Source organism: Blennius ocellaris, assembly GCF_963422515.1.
Source record: "Blennius ocellaris genome assembly, chromosome: 19".
In the NCBI taxonomy this organism is placed as follows: domain Eukaryota; kingdom Metazoa; phylum Chordata; class Actinopteri; order Blenniiformes; family Blenniidae; genus Blennius; species Blennius ocellaris.
Window position 1 is genome coordinate 11,820,328 of NC_137668.1, and position 17,111 is coordinate 11,837,438.

The 17,111-nt window shown below is 43.0% G+C and overlaps 1 protein-coding gene across 1 annotated transcript in view; it reads left to right on the forward strand.

The window, feature by feature from the left end:
- Window positions 1-17,111, forward strand: part of myripb (myosin VIIA and Rab interacting protein b) — a gene marked incomplete at its 5' end in the record, with an annotated part of 113,526 nt that overhangs the window by 50,792 nt on the left and 45,623 nt on the right. The window contains one exon of the mRNA XM_080514764.1: window positions 2,923-3,144. Coding sequence (XP_080370890.1) covers window positions 2,923-3,144 — 222 coding nt within the window. The remainder of the gene's footprint in view (window positions 1-2,922; window positions 3,145-17,111) is intronic.

The window sequence follows — 17,111 nt, forward strand, 5'->3', positions numbered from 1 at the left end:
TACTGGATCTTAGCGGATGTTGTGCTCGAGCTGAGGTGACAAACCGAATTTGACCTTGAGTGGGCTGGACCAAAAGTGGTAAGGCAAGGCGGCTTGATTTGTATCGCGTATCGTGTATATTTCTGCAGCAATGCAATTGAAAGGGATTTACATGAACAAACATGGACTTTTAGCAATGGGACTGGTGGGGTGAAAAGAAATCATGGAAAGATAAAAGACGCAACAAAATCCTGCCTTTTCCTGAAAAGCAGCAGCAAATCGAAACGTCTTCTGTCTGGTTTTAAAAGAACTGAACCGTCCTGCATTTGTTATTAGTTTGTTCCAAATATCCGGTAAAGCAAAAGTTGTGTTGTCTCCTTCAGGTTTATAGGGTGGAAATGTGTCCTGCTAGTTGGAGTGTGTTCGGGAGGACACCGAGGGATGAGCATGTCCAGTGTCTGATGAGAATTAATTTGTTGTTTTTTTCCTTCTTCTGTAAAATGTGATCAGTACAGAGGTCACTGAAACAGTCGGTCCTCACCAGCATACAAAGCACAAGCATTATTGATATTTTTACTGATGATATCAGAGAAGATGAACGCTCTTGCCTTCCATAACCATACGTTACACGAGCAAAGCCTCTCTTCTTAAGTAACACAATGAATGTGTAGATTTCTTTTCCTCCATTTGCCTTCTGCTTTTCCGCCTTCTCCTTTTGCATCCTTTTTTAATCCAAGACACCTGGAGTAGCCAGAGAAAGTATCGTCAAAAGCTTATGCCAAACTACGCTTCGCTAATAAGAAGAGCAGAAAGTTGATTTGGTGATGGTAATTGAAGGCTGCTTGTGTAGGACATGCTACGGTTCACAATCTATGGCCATGGAGTTCATATAGACGAAGCTACGTTGCCTCGCAGGAAGCCTTACAAGTACCACATGACAAAAATTAGAGTTTTTGATCTTTTGTGAAGCAGCTCACTTAAATGGCTCTAGTTGTTTTCCAGAGAAGCTTCGTGTAAATGTTTTTTAATTTGACTGGGGCCGTCATTTCCCAACAGTTGTGACCTTGAGCGTGCGTGTGCAGAATATGGAAAAGCCTTTCTGATCATCTCACTGTGTTTATGGCAGTGTCTACATGCCTTGGCCCTTATACCTTTCCACCCACCCCCACACCCACGCTCACATGACACACTATATGAAATGGTTTGTTCGTCTTGTTAATATTCTCCGACTAATGATGCATATGAAAAGCAATCAGTGAGGCAGCAGAGGATCTGCTTGAGGAACAACGTTAATAACTTAGGGAAGCAGGAGATTGCATGGTCCCCACTGGACACACACACACACACACACACACACTCCACACAGGAAATTTACAATCTGCTGCGTTCAGCAGTTGCTACATACATATTTTTCCTTGTATAACTTGATGGTTTAGCTGCTTTTGGGAATCAATGTCTCTCAATCTGTTGCAAGCCTGCTCCGCCTCGAGTAAGTATAATGCTCGAAGGCTTCAGTGGAAACACAAAGACCTTTGTTTTCCCCGTAGATTTGGCTTTACATATGACTGCATTGGAATATGTTTAACAAATAATGTTTTGATGTCTGCGTTTTGCTCAGAAATGGCATCAGCTCTACTTGTTTGCGGTATCAGTGAAAGCCTGGCCTCTGTGGTGTACACAGGAGCATCTTAAATAATTTACTCGCTGCCCATTTGAGCTGAACTCACTTTCACACCTTTGCTTGCAGCCACGTCTTAATCTCTGCATCTCTGCCTCCGTTCACGCCTAATGACAACCGATGGCCGACGGTGTGAACACAGTTGGATGTGTTACTTTTTGCCTCTCTCGTATTCACTGTGTATTATTTTAAAACACAATGGCCACAAGTGCCAAGTGCACTGATGATGATAGGTTTATGATATAAATGCAAAACATTACATAATTTACTGTGGCCTCTGCTTATGGGGCTTTGCCCACTCAGCTCAAATCCCACAGAGGGAAAAAAAAAACAAACATGTGCATAATTTATGTGAACAGTTAAGGCTTCGGATAGTAAAGCTGCTTTGCTGGTTAAAACTCTGATTAACAGCCTGTTTTAGGCTGTCGATCTCCGTCTTCCTTTTTTTTTTTTTTATCAGACTTTTACTTGAATTGAATCAGTCTTTTAGAGTTAAATTTAGTGAAACAACTAAAGGTGGGAATGTATTTTGAAAATGAAATGCGATTCTTTATAAAACTTCAGTACATTTTTCTTCAGTGATAAAAAATAATTTCTCCTTCATTTCTGTTCGATTGGACTGACGCCCACACAGCTTTCCAGTGTGACCCTGGAGGTTTTCCATTATTGCAGTTTTTTTTATGTCAAGCGTGTTCTTATGAATTGAAACCCTCCAGCAAATGACCCTCTGGTCGTTGTCGGAATTTTTAACCTCACAATAAAATAATTTGCTGTTATGTTGGTGGGAGTTCACGTGCATGGCGAGCGCCCCTCAGCTGTATTTTTGACTGATCTGGGCAAACAAGGCATGACGGGTTCAACCAAATTGAAATGTCAGCCTTCATCCTCAGTTCACAGAATCGGCGTAAAAAAAAAAAAAGAGGCAGAGAAAAGGGTAGAGAGGATCCGTTTTTACCCGGTGACCCTCTTTTGCCCCTTCTCCCCATCATTTTTTAATACCCCACTTCCCTTTTAAAATTTTAATTTACCCCCATCCTCTCCAATTATTCTGCGCCGTCTCCTTTGCTGTTTCTGTGTCCTACCTCTCGACCAGGCACTCACCATCCCTCTCCCTCACTCTCTCTCTCCCCCTCCCCCGTCTCCCTCTCTCTTTCTCTTCCTCCCCCCTTCAATCCTCTCTCTCTCTCTCTCCCTCTCTCGCTCTCTCTCTCTCCCTCTCTCTCCCTCTCTCTCTCTCGCTCGCTCTCGCTCTCTCCTGGTTTCAGTGAGCTGAAGCAGGAGCTGGCGGAGGAAGGTAGCAGATGCTCCATCCTCTCCAAGCAGCACCGCTTCAACGAGCACTGCTGCATCCGCTGCTGTGCGCCCTTCACCTTCCTGCTGAACCCAAAGCGCCAGTGCCTGGACTGCCAGTACAACGTCTGCAAGACCTGCTGCACCTACAGCAAGAGAGACAAAGCCTGGCTCTGCTCCGCGTGCCAAAAGGGCAGGTTAGTGTTTTTTTTTTTTTTCTTTCTTTCTTTCTCACACACTCGTTCACATGTAACACACCCACGGCGCAGACGGGAGAGATTAGAGGAGCGGTGGAGGAATGAATGGGGACGAGACGTACGAGAGCATCTGTGAACTAGTTGATTGGAGGACAGTGAAGTGAGCAGAAAACTGTTTTTGAACAAGCATTTATATACTTGGTGGGGTGAAAGACACTAATGAATGAATGGGGTTGACGGAGATAGATGTGAAATGAATGAATGAATGAATGAATGAGAGGGAACCACCGACTTTGAAGGAGTCTCCAGTATAAGCATGTCTGTTTTTGAGTGTTTTTAGGAATTTATTGTGCCAGTTTTGGTTAAAACAGTATGTCCATTTGTAAATAGAAAAAAAAAAAAGTGTGTTCTTCTTTCTTCACTGGTGTACTATAAGGTGTGCAAATATGAGGCTGTTACAGGAGATGGTAGTAAGACAGGTAGAGGAGTGGGGAAAATTGCCGGATTGAGACACAGCGAAAGATGAAAGGTTGAAAACGTGTACGTTTTTCTCAAGTTCTTTAACTCTGATATATGTCTTTCTATTTCCTTGTGCTTCTCCCCTGATCACACCCCTGTACAACCGTTCAAACACTACTGCAAGACGGGGTTTCAAGGGGCAGAATGCAAATGTACGATTCGGAGAAAAGCAATCAGCGGTGCACAAACGAAAGGGTAAATCCACAGCAGCTGGCTGTATTTGCAAATGAGCTGTTTGTACATGTATACGAGTCAGGTGAGTCTGTTTTTGCAGGCATGTATGTCCAAAGCCTTTGGGGTTGTTCTACCCTCTTGCCGTTGGATGAATTTCAAAGACGTTTTGCCTGGGCATCCTGGGCGGGGTGTGGAGAAATACTGTAAACTGGAGTGCGTTGGTCAATTCGTGGTGAAGTCATGGCACTAATCAATTGTTGGCTTGAAATATATGATGAATCTCAGCGCAATACATCTGACTTCAATGTGCAATTTGTAGATTGTTTTAAGTCGTGATCATCCAATGGGGGAAAAAAAAAAGTAATCCCACATTGGTCAACAAATGTCACTTTGTAAATTATTGAGATGTGAGGAATTTAATGTTTAATGCTACAGGACAAGGACAAGCGTCTTAATTGTGCACCTTGAATCTTCTGACTGTTACTCTAAGTGGAGGAGGACAGAATTGCAGAGCAGTGACAAATCTGTCCAAAAATGTGCTGCCCCTCCACTTGGCCTTATTTCTTCTGTCCAGTCCCCCAGCTCAGGCGCTCTCTCTTTTATCGATTTTTGCTCCACAGCGTATTGAGTTAGGCCGGCTGCCCTCGGTCCTGGTGTATGAGAAAAGAGAGGGGAGGGGGTGGAAGAGTGGGGAAAGGGATGATGGCAGTCAAAAGAGGTGGCAAGCTTTGCATCGATCAATTCTTCCTTCACTCTTTCACCTCTGTTCTTTGGTGTGTGTGTGTGTGTCTGTGTGTGTGTGTGTTTGTGTGTGCGTGCACGTGTGTGTGTGTGTCCCGGCTGGGGGCTGAATGATGTTCTCATTAGGGGTTTAGACTGAGTCACAGATGGGCCCGATGTCACAACATTGCTGTCTACCAGTTACATATAAATACTGCACTTTTCATTACCGCATTAAACAGGTTTAAATCTGGTTTTAGCATGAATTAGTCTCTCTGGGTGGAGTCGTGTCATTTGTAACAGTGATTTGTAGCTTGCAGGTGTATTGAGCTTCAGACTAGAGGAGCCCTCAATGTTATTTTGGAAATAGTTAATTGTGGAGACCAGGCTCACAAAGGGGCGGCATTGATTTCATGCTAAATAGACGGTACATGAAGTGCAGTGAGAGTGGATACAGAGGAAATACAAGACTAATGTAAACGTATTTCTTTAGAAAAAGCATTAATTTAATTATTTCAATCACCTTTCGGTGAGATTCCCACAGTTGTTGCGAAGCATCTCCAAGGATTTCAGCCGAAGCCAAATGCTAAGTCAATTCACAAAGGACACAAGCCACCAAATGGTCTCAGTCACACACGCCGTCTGTCCATCAGCATTCTCGGTGGCGTGGCCGTGCTGCTCACCAGTGTGATCCATCAAGGGAAAGCAGATTTGCAATCATCGCACACATGGACACTCTCCGAGGCTAAAGTCACCCACTCGCGCATAAATCCACGTAAGAATGAGAGCATGTCCTGCATGTCCAGACGGACACATGGCCGCCAGCAAACAGACATGTGTGTTTGATAATTACATTGATGAGCAGCTGTAGCAGTGATGGATATTGTTAGTTATTAGTAAAAGTTACATAAATGTTATGACGTTCCGCACTGAGATATTTGTATTCCCAAAGCAGATAGTATTTAGAGGGATCTGCGGCGGTAGTTCTCTAGTTTTGTGTTAAGACTTTTCTAGCCTTGTTACACACACACACACACACACACACACACACACACACACACACACACACACACACACACACACACACACACACACACACACACACACACACACACACACACACACACACACACACACACACACACACACACACACACACACACACACACACACACACACACACACACAGTATACCCATGCAGAGCAAGTGGGACAGGCATGACCATTTGCAGTCTGGTTGGATTAATAACCGTCACAGCCTATGATGCATGCATGCACACGCTCATGAAGCTCATGATGCCTCACACCAATAAATTCAAACAGAGAAGTCAAAACATCTTTAGTGGTAACTGGAATGTCTGGTTTTTTTTGGCTGCGCAGCCAAAGCTTTGGGGAAATTGTTCAAGGAGTCAGTGAGGGATGAGGAAGGAAGGTCAAGAGGATGGGAGTGCACAGTCCCACATTATTTAAGAGTTGATATCCCATTATATTTCATTTAATTGGCATTCAAATTGTAGTAGTCATCTTGGTCTTTGCCTCGGTTTTGGTACAGCACTTCTCTGCTACCCTCAGCCCTTCCCTTGCTTGTTGTTTGGTTTTATAGTTTATGTCCCAATTATTCTTCTCTCTCTGCAGTTCTGCTACTCTATAACCTGCCACTTTCTCCATTTTCACCAGCTTCATTTGAGGTACTGCACATATCTGCGCTTAATCTGCAGAAACTGACAGGTCTGCTTGGCTCTATAGCTTCTTCAGGCTATAGAAGTATGTCCACATACATAGTGTACATGTATATATATTTTGTGTGTGTGTGTGTGTGTGTGTGTGTGTGTGTGTGTGTGTGTGTGTGTGTGTGTGTGTGTGTGTGTGTGTGTGTGTGTGTGTGTGTGTGTGTGTGTGTGTGTGTGTGTGTGTGTGTGTGTGTGTGTGTGTGTGTGTGTGTGTGTGTGTGTGTGTGTGTGTGTGCGCGCGCATGCGCGCGCATAGAAATGGCAATATACTAAAGTGACGGTTCTTACCACATTCATAATCTCTTCCTAAAGCATGACGTTGAGAAGATTAAGGCGTGTGCTGCAGACGTATACTTTACACAGATATGGAAACAACACACATGCACAACAATGCTTTTACATATACACGCACGTAACTGTACTGAGAGCTCAGTTTAATTGCTTTTTATCCACTAAATGTGTTATTAGACATTTTATATACGAAGACACTGTGATGCGGTGTGGGTGTGTGTGCGTGCGTGTGCGTGCATGCGTGTGTGTGTGTGTACATGTGCGTGCGTGGCAGTGACAATAGCATACAGTCTGAGTATATATGCAAATTCAAGCAAACTCAATCCACTTAAAGACGCACATTTACAGGAGCTCGGCTGCAGTTATAGGACGACATTAACAGTGTACCATATTTTAAATGTGAGACTCTGCAAGCTCTGGCACAGTGGAGTAACTGCATGTCACACACACACACACACACACACACACACACACACACACACACACACACACACACACACACACACACACACACACACACACACACACACACACACACACACACACACACACACACACACACACACACACTCTTCCCCTCCCCATTAATTTGACTCTTCTCAATGGGCCTGTCTATCTTTAAAGGCCAAGCAGCTGATTGGCTTGGGTGGGGGGGGGGGGGGGGGGGGGGTTATGGGGGGTCTTAAGACACAAGTTAACAAGCACTTACTGAAGTGTAGCAAGGGGTAATAGAGGCCAAGAATTGGCTTTTTCAAAATGGAACCTCTTGAATAAAGACCTCCTGTCCCATCTCAGAAACTGTGAGCACAGGAGGAAGTGTTTGTTTTCATCTTCTCAGGATTGTTTACACTGCATAAAAATGATCCTGATATCAAGAAACAACAACCTGTGATTAACAAAGGCAGTCAGCCAAGCTGCAGTATGTTCATTCATCTATCCATCCATCCATCCATCCATCCATCTTTTAGTGAGCTTAATCCAACCCATCAGCGGCCGGAGACAATCTCAGCTGAGTGTGGGTCAAGGCAGGGTACTCCCTGGAATCTGAAGTCCAGATAAATGAATAGATGTGCACTTTTTTTGTCTGAATGAAACAATACGGTTTTTAGAAAAATGTATCAATGCAATAATAACTCAATATAAACCCTATAGCCTTGTGATGGACTGGTGACCTATCCAGGGTGAGCTCTGCCCTCGCCCACAGTTAGCTGGGATCGCCTCCAGTACCCTGCGACCTTGAGCTGGATTATGTCGCATGGATCGTTGGATGGATGGGTAGATTAATGAATATAAGCCATAAAACAAGTACTTCTACAATTTATATGATCAAATCAACTGATGGCACTGAAAATAATGATACAAATCCAATCATGATCTGTGCCATTGTTGATTGAACTGCTGTCGTCGTTCTGCCAAACACCATATCAAAATGGCATTACTGTACCTATAACGTGCCTGTTTCCAAGTATTTCCAAACAATATAATTACAAAAATTGCAAAATCCAAATCAGGCCTTTATATAACAACATTCAATCAATAACATCTATTTGGAGGAATTGTATGTTTTACAGTATGTAAATGTGACAAAATTGGCAACAGAGTCATCTGTTAACTAAAGAAGCATGTCTTTGTGGTCTGCCTGGAGGCCAGTCCAGGTTTTCCAGCACTGCAGCACCACGTCGCTGCCCCACAAATTATGTCCTGAGGATATTTTCACATCTGATTCTCTCGCCTTCATGCTTCCCTTGAATATTGTAGAATATGTACCCATTGCCGGTGTGTCTGCTCGGTTTTTATTGATTCCAAGGCTCTCCTATTGATTTTCTTAAATTGGCTCGCAAGGCCAGCTCATTTTATGACTCAGTAAAAACACTTCCTCCATTTCTTCCTATTTTATTTTTCTCGTTTCTATCACACGTGTTTGCATATACAAACTCGAACAGGCATTCAGTAGAGCGCAGACCTTTGCCAACGCCACGTTTTGTTTGCTAACCCTCTCGTTCCCCTTGGTCCATAGTCAACTGGAATACTTGAAGGAAATTTAAACTTGCACAGAGAGAACATGAAAAAAAAAAAAGACTCCATCCAAACTGTAAATTTGGCCATTTGGTTTCTCAAATCTGTGAATGCTTTTCACGTATCAATACTCTTGAACATACCAACATTGTGCCAAAGCAAAAGGTCACGATGACACAAGTGTTTAAAATTCTCTCTTGCTGCTGCCAGACAAACACCTGCGGTTAGCAGATGAAGCAAGACACTGTGATCTTTTTCTGTCCTTCTGGTGGTATTTTTATCAGTGTGGGAGAGTAAAACTAGTTCTAGGCGGGGAGGGTGTGCCCCATAGCAAAGGAGATGCGCGCACACTGAAGGTGTGTGTGTGTTTGTGTGTGTGTGTACTGCTGCTCGTTTGCGTTGTGTTATGGTCACATTTCGAGCAGCTGGTGTGAGAATAGATTGCAGCACTTATTCTCGTGTTTCTTTTCCAATCAAGGTCCGAAATAGCACCCTTGCAAGCCTCAGTAGGTGAAAAATGGAAATCCCCCTCCTTTCATTCATCACTGCGTTGGCACTATCCATTTGAAACATTGAATTCACACAGGACATTAGCTGTGAGGGAATGCGCATTCATATCTTAAGTGTAAACATGCCCACTTTTATGCAGCCGTATTGAGTCAAAGTCGGCATTTGTAATTGGTTGAAATTAGGCGTCTGAGCAAAAGTTGTACTGCAGGAAGCTTCTCATCAAAAGTGCAGCTGAATTCCTCTCAAGAAGCTGCAGGCAAAGGAAAGCGAGCCACTAATCACGCTCCCTCTCCCCCCCCCCCCCCCTCCCTCCTCCCTCTCTTCCTTCTCCCCCCGCCTCCCTCTCGTTTGTGGCCTTGTCTGGAGTCCAGCCCGCCGAGCACAGGAGCCACCAACCGGTCATAACTCTTGATTGTGATTTGCACTTGATCTACAAGCCGGCACAGCAAGAGAGAGAGAGCGAGAGCGAGAGAGAGAGAGAGAGAGCCACACGTGGGGGAGATGCGTGCACAGAAGGAACAGTAGTGGTCCTGAGTGGTGTTTCACTAAGTTCTATTTAAGTGCTCATTAATTGAAATATAGCCTGAGAGTCTGAAGTTGTGCTCAAATTTTACTAATGCAGCTGGAGCAAGAGTTTTTCTCCAACTAATTACTGTTGAGATTTTCAGCCTTGAAGCAATCTCAGTGGTGTGTGTACGTGTGCATGTGTGTGTGCCATCAGTACTTATTAATGCGTGTCCATACTGTGCTGTCTTTGTATGTGAGAGTAGAGAGAGAGAGAGAGAGAGAGTGTAGATGCCTGCAATTTAAGTGCTCCCCGTCGCCTGACCCCTTGTGTTCCATGAAAGCATTTTTCTCTGTAGGGGATGAGGTTGTGTAGCAGGTGATAAATCACGGCTGTACAGGTAAACATGAGTGTGCGCGCACACACACACACACACACACACAACCCTGAATGTTCCCTCTTGTGGGTGTGTGGAATCCTGTCAGTCGTGTGAATACTGCTGTGTGGTATTTTGCAGATATTGCTCTGAGTCATTAATGTCTCTCTGATTTCACTTGGTTGGGCTTCAGATCCCATTCCTGCATGCGTGGGTCTGCGTGGGGGGGGCTAAATCTTGTTCCACGTCTGATCTGAGCACTGCGCCGGGTCCGGCTGTGAAGCCCAGCCACACACACACACACACACACCTTCAACACAATCTGCGGCTCCGGTGATGTGAACCTGTGGGTAATTCCCCCGGTCGTTTCTTTATCGAGGAAACCGTGCCGGACCGTTCCACGTGAACAGGGTCATTTGTGGCTCACAGGGCTCACGCAGCAACCCTGCAGGACAGAGGTGATTGGAAATCTCATGATTCCCAAAGCGGTTTATGCAGTAAGTTGGCTAGTGGATCAGAACACAAGCTAAAGCTCCTGTTGTTTTTATTGTGGGTTAGTAGGATTGAAGAGAGAAACCGTTGCCTCGGAGTCCAGCATGTAAAACCCCGAAACAGTTGAGCTCAGCAGCTTGTAACACCCGGTAATGCTGTTTCATAGTTGTCTGTCCGTTATGTGCTACACAGCTAAAGTGTTTTTTGCTTATGGCCTTGAAGAACATTTGGTGTATGAACTTGCCAAGTCCACTTTGTTCGAGGACTTGTCGTGTTGACACCAGTATAGCTGAGGAGGACCTGAATAAACACATTATACATTCTTTTTTCTTCATTACAAAATGTGGTTCTGCCTATAGGTTTCAGTGAATCCAGTCAGAACAGTGTTCGGTAACGATATATGAAATTGGCAACTCGGATTAGGTTTGTGGATGGTGTCTTTTAAATCGTGTTGTTTAGGAGCTCACCTTGACCAAATTTAGCTTCTATGATTAAATTCCACAGTTATTTCAGCTTCTTCATCCTCAGTCTTCAGCATGTTTTAGTACAGAGAGTCTGAACTCTCTCTCTCTACTCTGAATATTTTTGATTCCATTTTATTTGTATAGTGACACACAAAAGTCATTTCAAGGCACTTGTACAGAGAAAAACTGAACAATTCACAGGCAAGCCGAAGCAGCGGTGGAGAAAAACTTAGCAGAAGCTTTCTGTTGTTCTGTTTGGGGATTTCTGTAGTCATTGCATTCAGGAATATATAGCTTTTCCAGAGGTCACATGGCCTTTAGACCTGTCCTTGGACAGATTCAAATTCTGTCATTCAGATCTGCCGTACTCCAGTGTTTATTTGAATGTTTGTAAAGCTCTCCACCTGCACTGTTATATATAAATGTATGAAGAATACAGTTACAGGAAACAAGGTTGTTCCCTGTGCCTGTCTTGTGATGGATTGTGCTCCATAGCAGAGGGATTAAAAAATGGTAAAGTACAAGAAAATCCAGAGTTATTTATTTTCATGCATTATGTATTATAATACAATATTCAAGACAGTGATTTAGTTTTCACCATTCCTTCACATAAAACATGGCTTTTTGCTGAGCATAAGCAGAAATGGACATATTTAATTGACATTTGTAGAACTGCATGATGTCCCGCTTAATGTTGCATGAATTTTTCTGTGTCTCCTAGCAACAGCAGTCTATAGGTCATCTAATGCATTCAGATCTCTGAGAGCACAAACTGTAAAATTCATCAAAAATAGGTCCTTTTTTTTAATTCAATCTCATCAAGATTGAGGCGGTTTGGATTGAAAGTGGTGACCCGTGTCGTTGTTATCCTGCGTGATGGATAAAACTTGTACGCAGCTGCAGGTCTTCCTGAAAAGACTGTTTCTGTTTGAGTTTATGCCCTTTGTTGCATTAAAAGACGTTTCCAAAGGGAAACTCTGCACGCCAGTAACCACTGCGCACACAGACCTTCTGAAATCTGGATGTGCATGTTGGATTTCGGTTTCCGCTGAGTCGTCCCTCGGCTCACTGTTGGCTGTGTCCAACACCGGCTGCTCCGGCAGATGTGATCTATCAAAACCATCTTCAAGCTCGGGAGACGCCCCGCAGTACAGCCACTCATTTCTCATATCCTGACGGGCTGGCAGAACAGGATGGAGCCTCATGACTGACAGATCAGAGCAAAAGATCTCTGCTTTCTTATTAGGAGTCAAAGTTGCCGTCTTTCAGACACTGAAATCGCACTTTATTGCTTTTATCCCCCCCCCCTCTTTTTTGCTTTCACTGTATCTTTCTGAGGATTTTGCATGGATCAGTGTTGCTCGAATGGTATGATTTCTTCCCCTTCTGCCACTCCCCTCCGCTTATTCACTTATTCACAGCTCTCCAGGCAGATCTTCCTGTCTGATCTTCTGCCACGGTCAACTCTCTGTAGTGTGAAAGAAGAGTTTCATACTCGCACGTTCCTCTTCTGTCAAACCCACAGCCCCTCTAATGAAAGAGCAATTTTTATATATTTTTTTTTTTTGCAATGTCCAAATATTTCTGATTATACTGCAAATTATTTCCAATAAAATGTTATTTTAGGATGATTTTCGTGCAAAATGACTGTTCAGAAGGACCCATGGCTTTTATTTTTTAAAGGAAAACAAAAATATTGCATTGATGACTCAAATTACATTCCCTCTCCACCAGTTAAAACTAAATGATGTAATGCCAAAATATATAGTTGTTTTTTTGTAAAAACCTAAGAAAGCATGTGCGATTAATCTAAACTAATAATCCCAAAACATGTCCATTTATATCACAATAGTGATAACAGATTACTCAGTGTTTTTAGCCTCTATATGGTTTTCATTCAGTCCAGGGGCCACATGCATCCCAATGAGATTTCCAGTTATCTACACAAGTGAAATTACAAAATATTCACTTTTTATTAAATGACAGCTATGAATGTTAACCGTTTGTTAAAAAGCAGTAAGTCCATTATGAAAAAGTCTCCATTGCAGCTCAGCCACTTTTCACAAAACTTAAGCAAGTGTATTTTCAACGTCCTTTCTTTTTTAAATGAGGCTTCTTGGTGCAAATTACCGTGAAATGTCTTAAAGCCAATGTCCTTCATTTGTGACAATTTTTTTTTGTTCGTCTTCTTGATTTTTGCTTCATCTTACAAATCTGCAGAAAAATAAAGAAACATTCTTTCTGTCTAAGAGGCTGTCTTCAAATTAATATCAGTAAAAGCTCAAAAGACATAGTTTTTTTGCTTCTTTCAAGAAGCATATTTCTACAAATTCACCTTTGCAATAGAGCTTGAGTTCTGTTTTGCTTGCAGTGGGGTAACAAGCTTTCACTGCTGCATCACTCATGCATCACTAATTTCTATCACTCGCAGTGAGATTTGTAAAAACCTTTATTTCGATATTACAGGTGATATAGTCTCTTTATATCTGGCCATTTTTACACTGTTGAATGTCATCTCATGGACCTTAATGGAGCCTTGATGGCCTTTTATGGCCCTCGGACTCCATGTTTGATCGCCTTGTTCTGCAGTGCACCACAAAACAAACTCGACTTCAGTTTGTCTGTCCAGTTGGTGTCAGGATGGACTAATTGTCAAGTTTTCCACGTGTGAATCATGTGATATGCCATGACCTTTTCCCAGCGCAGCGCACACAAACACTCAATCATAATTCATTCAGATGCCGCTGTGTACCAAAGTGACATTTAGAGCATGTTTTCTGGCCGTTACTTTGAACTCACCTGAAGGTTGAGAGTAATGATGAGGCCTGAGGCGACCACAGTGCTCCACTTCATTCGCATGGTTGTCGACGCTCACATTGAAGGCTGACAGGCTGATTAGAATGATTTGTATGTGCAAATCTTGAACAAAAACATGAAGAATATAATAAAAGCTCAAGTAATAGGTCATAATACAATATCGAATAATTGAACATACATGAACACAGTAGATTACAGGGCTAAACTGCTTGTATGGATGTTTTATAAATTGGCTAAAAGTCAATTAAATTAACAGTTTATTTTTTAGCTTTCAGTACTTTTTAGGGCTATATCATTAAAGTTAGAGTTATTGTTCAATTTGTGATTCTTTGGTACAGAGAAATCATTCTGGCTTGTCAGTGCCGTGAAAACGCACATAAATTAATGAAGGCTTCATCCCATTAAGAGTTCCTGCTTTTTTTTTTTTTTTTTTTTTGCTTCCTGATTTACTGTTATTGCTCACTGGAACACTTAATGGAACTCAACCTTGATTTGTTTTTCTACCTGCACTTTTCCTGCTACTGTAAAACAGGTTCATCCCGGCATGCATTACCATAAATGTGTAAGTTTATGATAATATAGCTTTGATTTTCAAAAGTGTTTCACATTATGTCACGACAGTATAATATGGTGTGCACTTTCTTTGGCAAGGCCTCCGAGGGCTGTCTGGTGTGTCTCCCTTGTCTTTGAAGCTCATGTGCATGAATGCAGAGAAATCTAATGAGCAACATCTCACATGTGGCCTTAATGTTCGGGGAGATGGAGACAGTGTAAATGAATACCAATTAGGTGAATATGCTAATAATCAAGATCCCACTTTCCCTGTACTCCTGCAGTTCTTGGGGATTTGTGTATGTACACATCCTTATTGCGTATTCTCTCTCTAACTCTGCATCATAGTTTGTGCATTGCTCCGAGCCCCTGTCTCATTGCACCTCCGCTCCCATTTCTCACCACTTTGAATGAGGCTGAGGCTGTGCGTCAATGCAGAGCTCACTGCGCCCCGTTCACCTTGTTTAGTCGTGATTTCCCACCTGAGCTGGGAGTGCTGTTTGATCTCATTTGTTTAAAATCATCGCGTGTTATTAAATCTGTACCTCACAGGGCTTTTGGGGGCTTGCATGTTGTTGCTGGCGCACTCATTGTTATCCTGTTGCTTCCCTTTCAAGAATTAGAAAGAAAGTCAATTTTGGTCAACCGTTAAATCGATAAATCTTTATTCCGAAGGGATTCCAGAGGGTTAACCACTGTTATCAAATTGAGATGGTTAATGTTGTTGATTTCTCATGGTATGTGCAGTGAAAGATGAACATTTTGGTAATTTCACGCCATGCTGCTGGTTTCATGCATTGAAATGAAGCACAAGCGTTCTATCGTTTTTCCAATAAACAAACACCAGACAGTCCTACGTGACCATTTGCTGTAAACAGTCTGTTTCAACACAAAAGCGAGTGGAAAGTTACTCGTTTTCACTTCAAATACTGTTTTTAAAGTGTGTGCACCTCACCAGAAGTGGACAGTTAAACATTAAAACGCTTTTGGCAGAGATGTCGCAGACCATCTTGGCGCAGGCGACTTTGGATGAAACAGCCGGTGATCCAGAGTAACCAACACAACTGGAAACAATAGGAATCCTTCTGTCCCACCCTCTGTTTCTCTGCCTCTGTGCCTCTCCGCCTATTTGTTCAGAGCAGCAGCAGAGGAACTCGGGTGATGCTGCCTGAATCAAACGGGATCAAAGCAGCCGTTCATATCGGCGCTGCCAATGGGGAAGATATCAAAGCAGCCTGCAGACACACACTCACTCTGTGCACATTTGGCACGCAGCCTCCTGCAAATGCGAAATGCAGCAATGCACAAACACACTCGTATGTAATTGCGCGGCTGCAACTTAGCATGGCTGAGTGAACACTGAAAAGCGCCAGAAGTTGATGCTGTCATTATTTAAGGTGACCACCACTGCCATTATGAACTCAGCCTCGATTCTGCATCCACCTTGGGGGGGGGGTTCTATTTTGCCGTGTTTTTGTTTTCACTGTAGTGTTTTGGCAAATCAGATCTAAAAGAGTGGTTTGACAGCCTTTCTGAGAGGCAATCTGGGAAAATTACTCCGTATCACCGGTATAGATTATCGCTAAAACAATTTGCTCATAAGCTTGTTAGTCAGGCAATATTTATTAGGTGCCTGGATATTGATTAATGCGGGGCCTCCATTGAGGTGGTGTGTTTTCTAAGCGTGCGGCGTTGCCTTTTAAGAACTTGAGTGCATGTCACCACTGCAAGATAATTGTTGGCACTTGTATGAGCTTTACACCGACCGTAACTAACCACCTCACTATTATTGGAGTGTTATTGTAAGTATGTTCTCTCACCTGCTGCGGTGAGCTGTTGCAGCCCTGCAGATTCTGTACTGGGTTGCTCCAGTCATGGATTCATGCATATTGCATGAAGGTTTTTCCATGCACCCCCCCCCCCCCTTTACTGTCTCCCACTCTCTCTGTGGCATCCTTGTTTTGTATCTCTGCTCTCCTCTCTCTGTGAGGCATTGCGTCTTCTTCACTCGTCCTCAGCGGAGATCGTTTTTCACGCCACCAAACAGCCGCGGGTTTCACGTCTCCCAACTCCTGTTTGTGTTTACTTCAACTCTCCCTGAAATGTACACATCTCAGGAAAATTGGTTTCAGCAAACACATTTTTTTTTTTCTTAACCAGCATGACTGAATTTGGCGTCCTCTCAATCTGCCTGACTGCTCTCGCCCGGCCTCCTGTTGATGCTCTGATGGTAAATAAAACATTTAACTGCTCCTCTACCTGCAGGAGATAAGATTTAGAGTAGAGTAGAGAGCTTTATTCCTCCCCAGGGGGAAACACAAACTTACAACAGCTCCAAGTAAAAGGTGCAGAACTTATAAAACTAAGGAATTAAAATATGTAAACATATGTAAATATCTAAACAATTAAAGTAGTGGTTTCCGCCTGATCCCAGAGCCTCATATACCTGTTGATGGATAAATTCAAACTCATGTCTGGATACATATTTATACAATATCAGATGTGCAAGGATCTAACAGAACATTTAGAAAATTGTGGCAGCTGAATAAAACATCAGTAAATTCTGGATTCTATGTGTACTGTGGTGTGATCAAAGACAAAGTCATCAGGCGATGGGGGAGGAAATGAGGCAACGTCTGGGTGAAACACAACGAGATGTACACTTTACATGCATGCTAATCCTCTTCCACCTCCATATGCCACAACACACTCATTTATCAAACCTTCACCCTGCCTTTTCCTGTGGTTCCACCGCATGAGTGGAAATTGCGAGCGTGCTTAAGTCAAGTGTAGTTCATTAG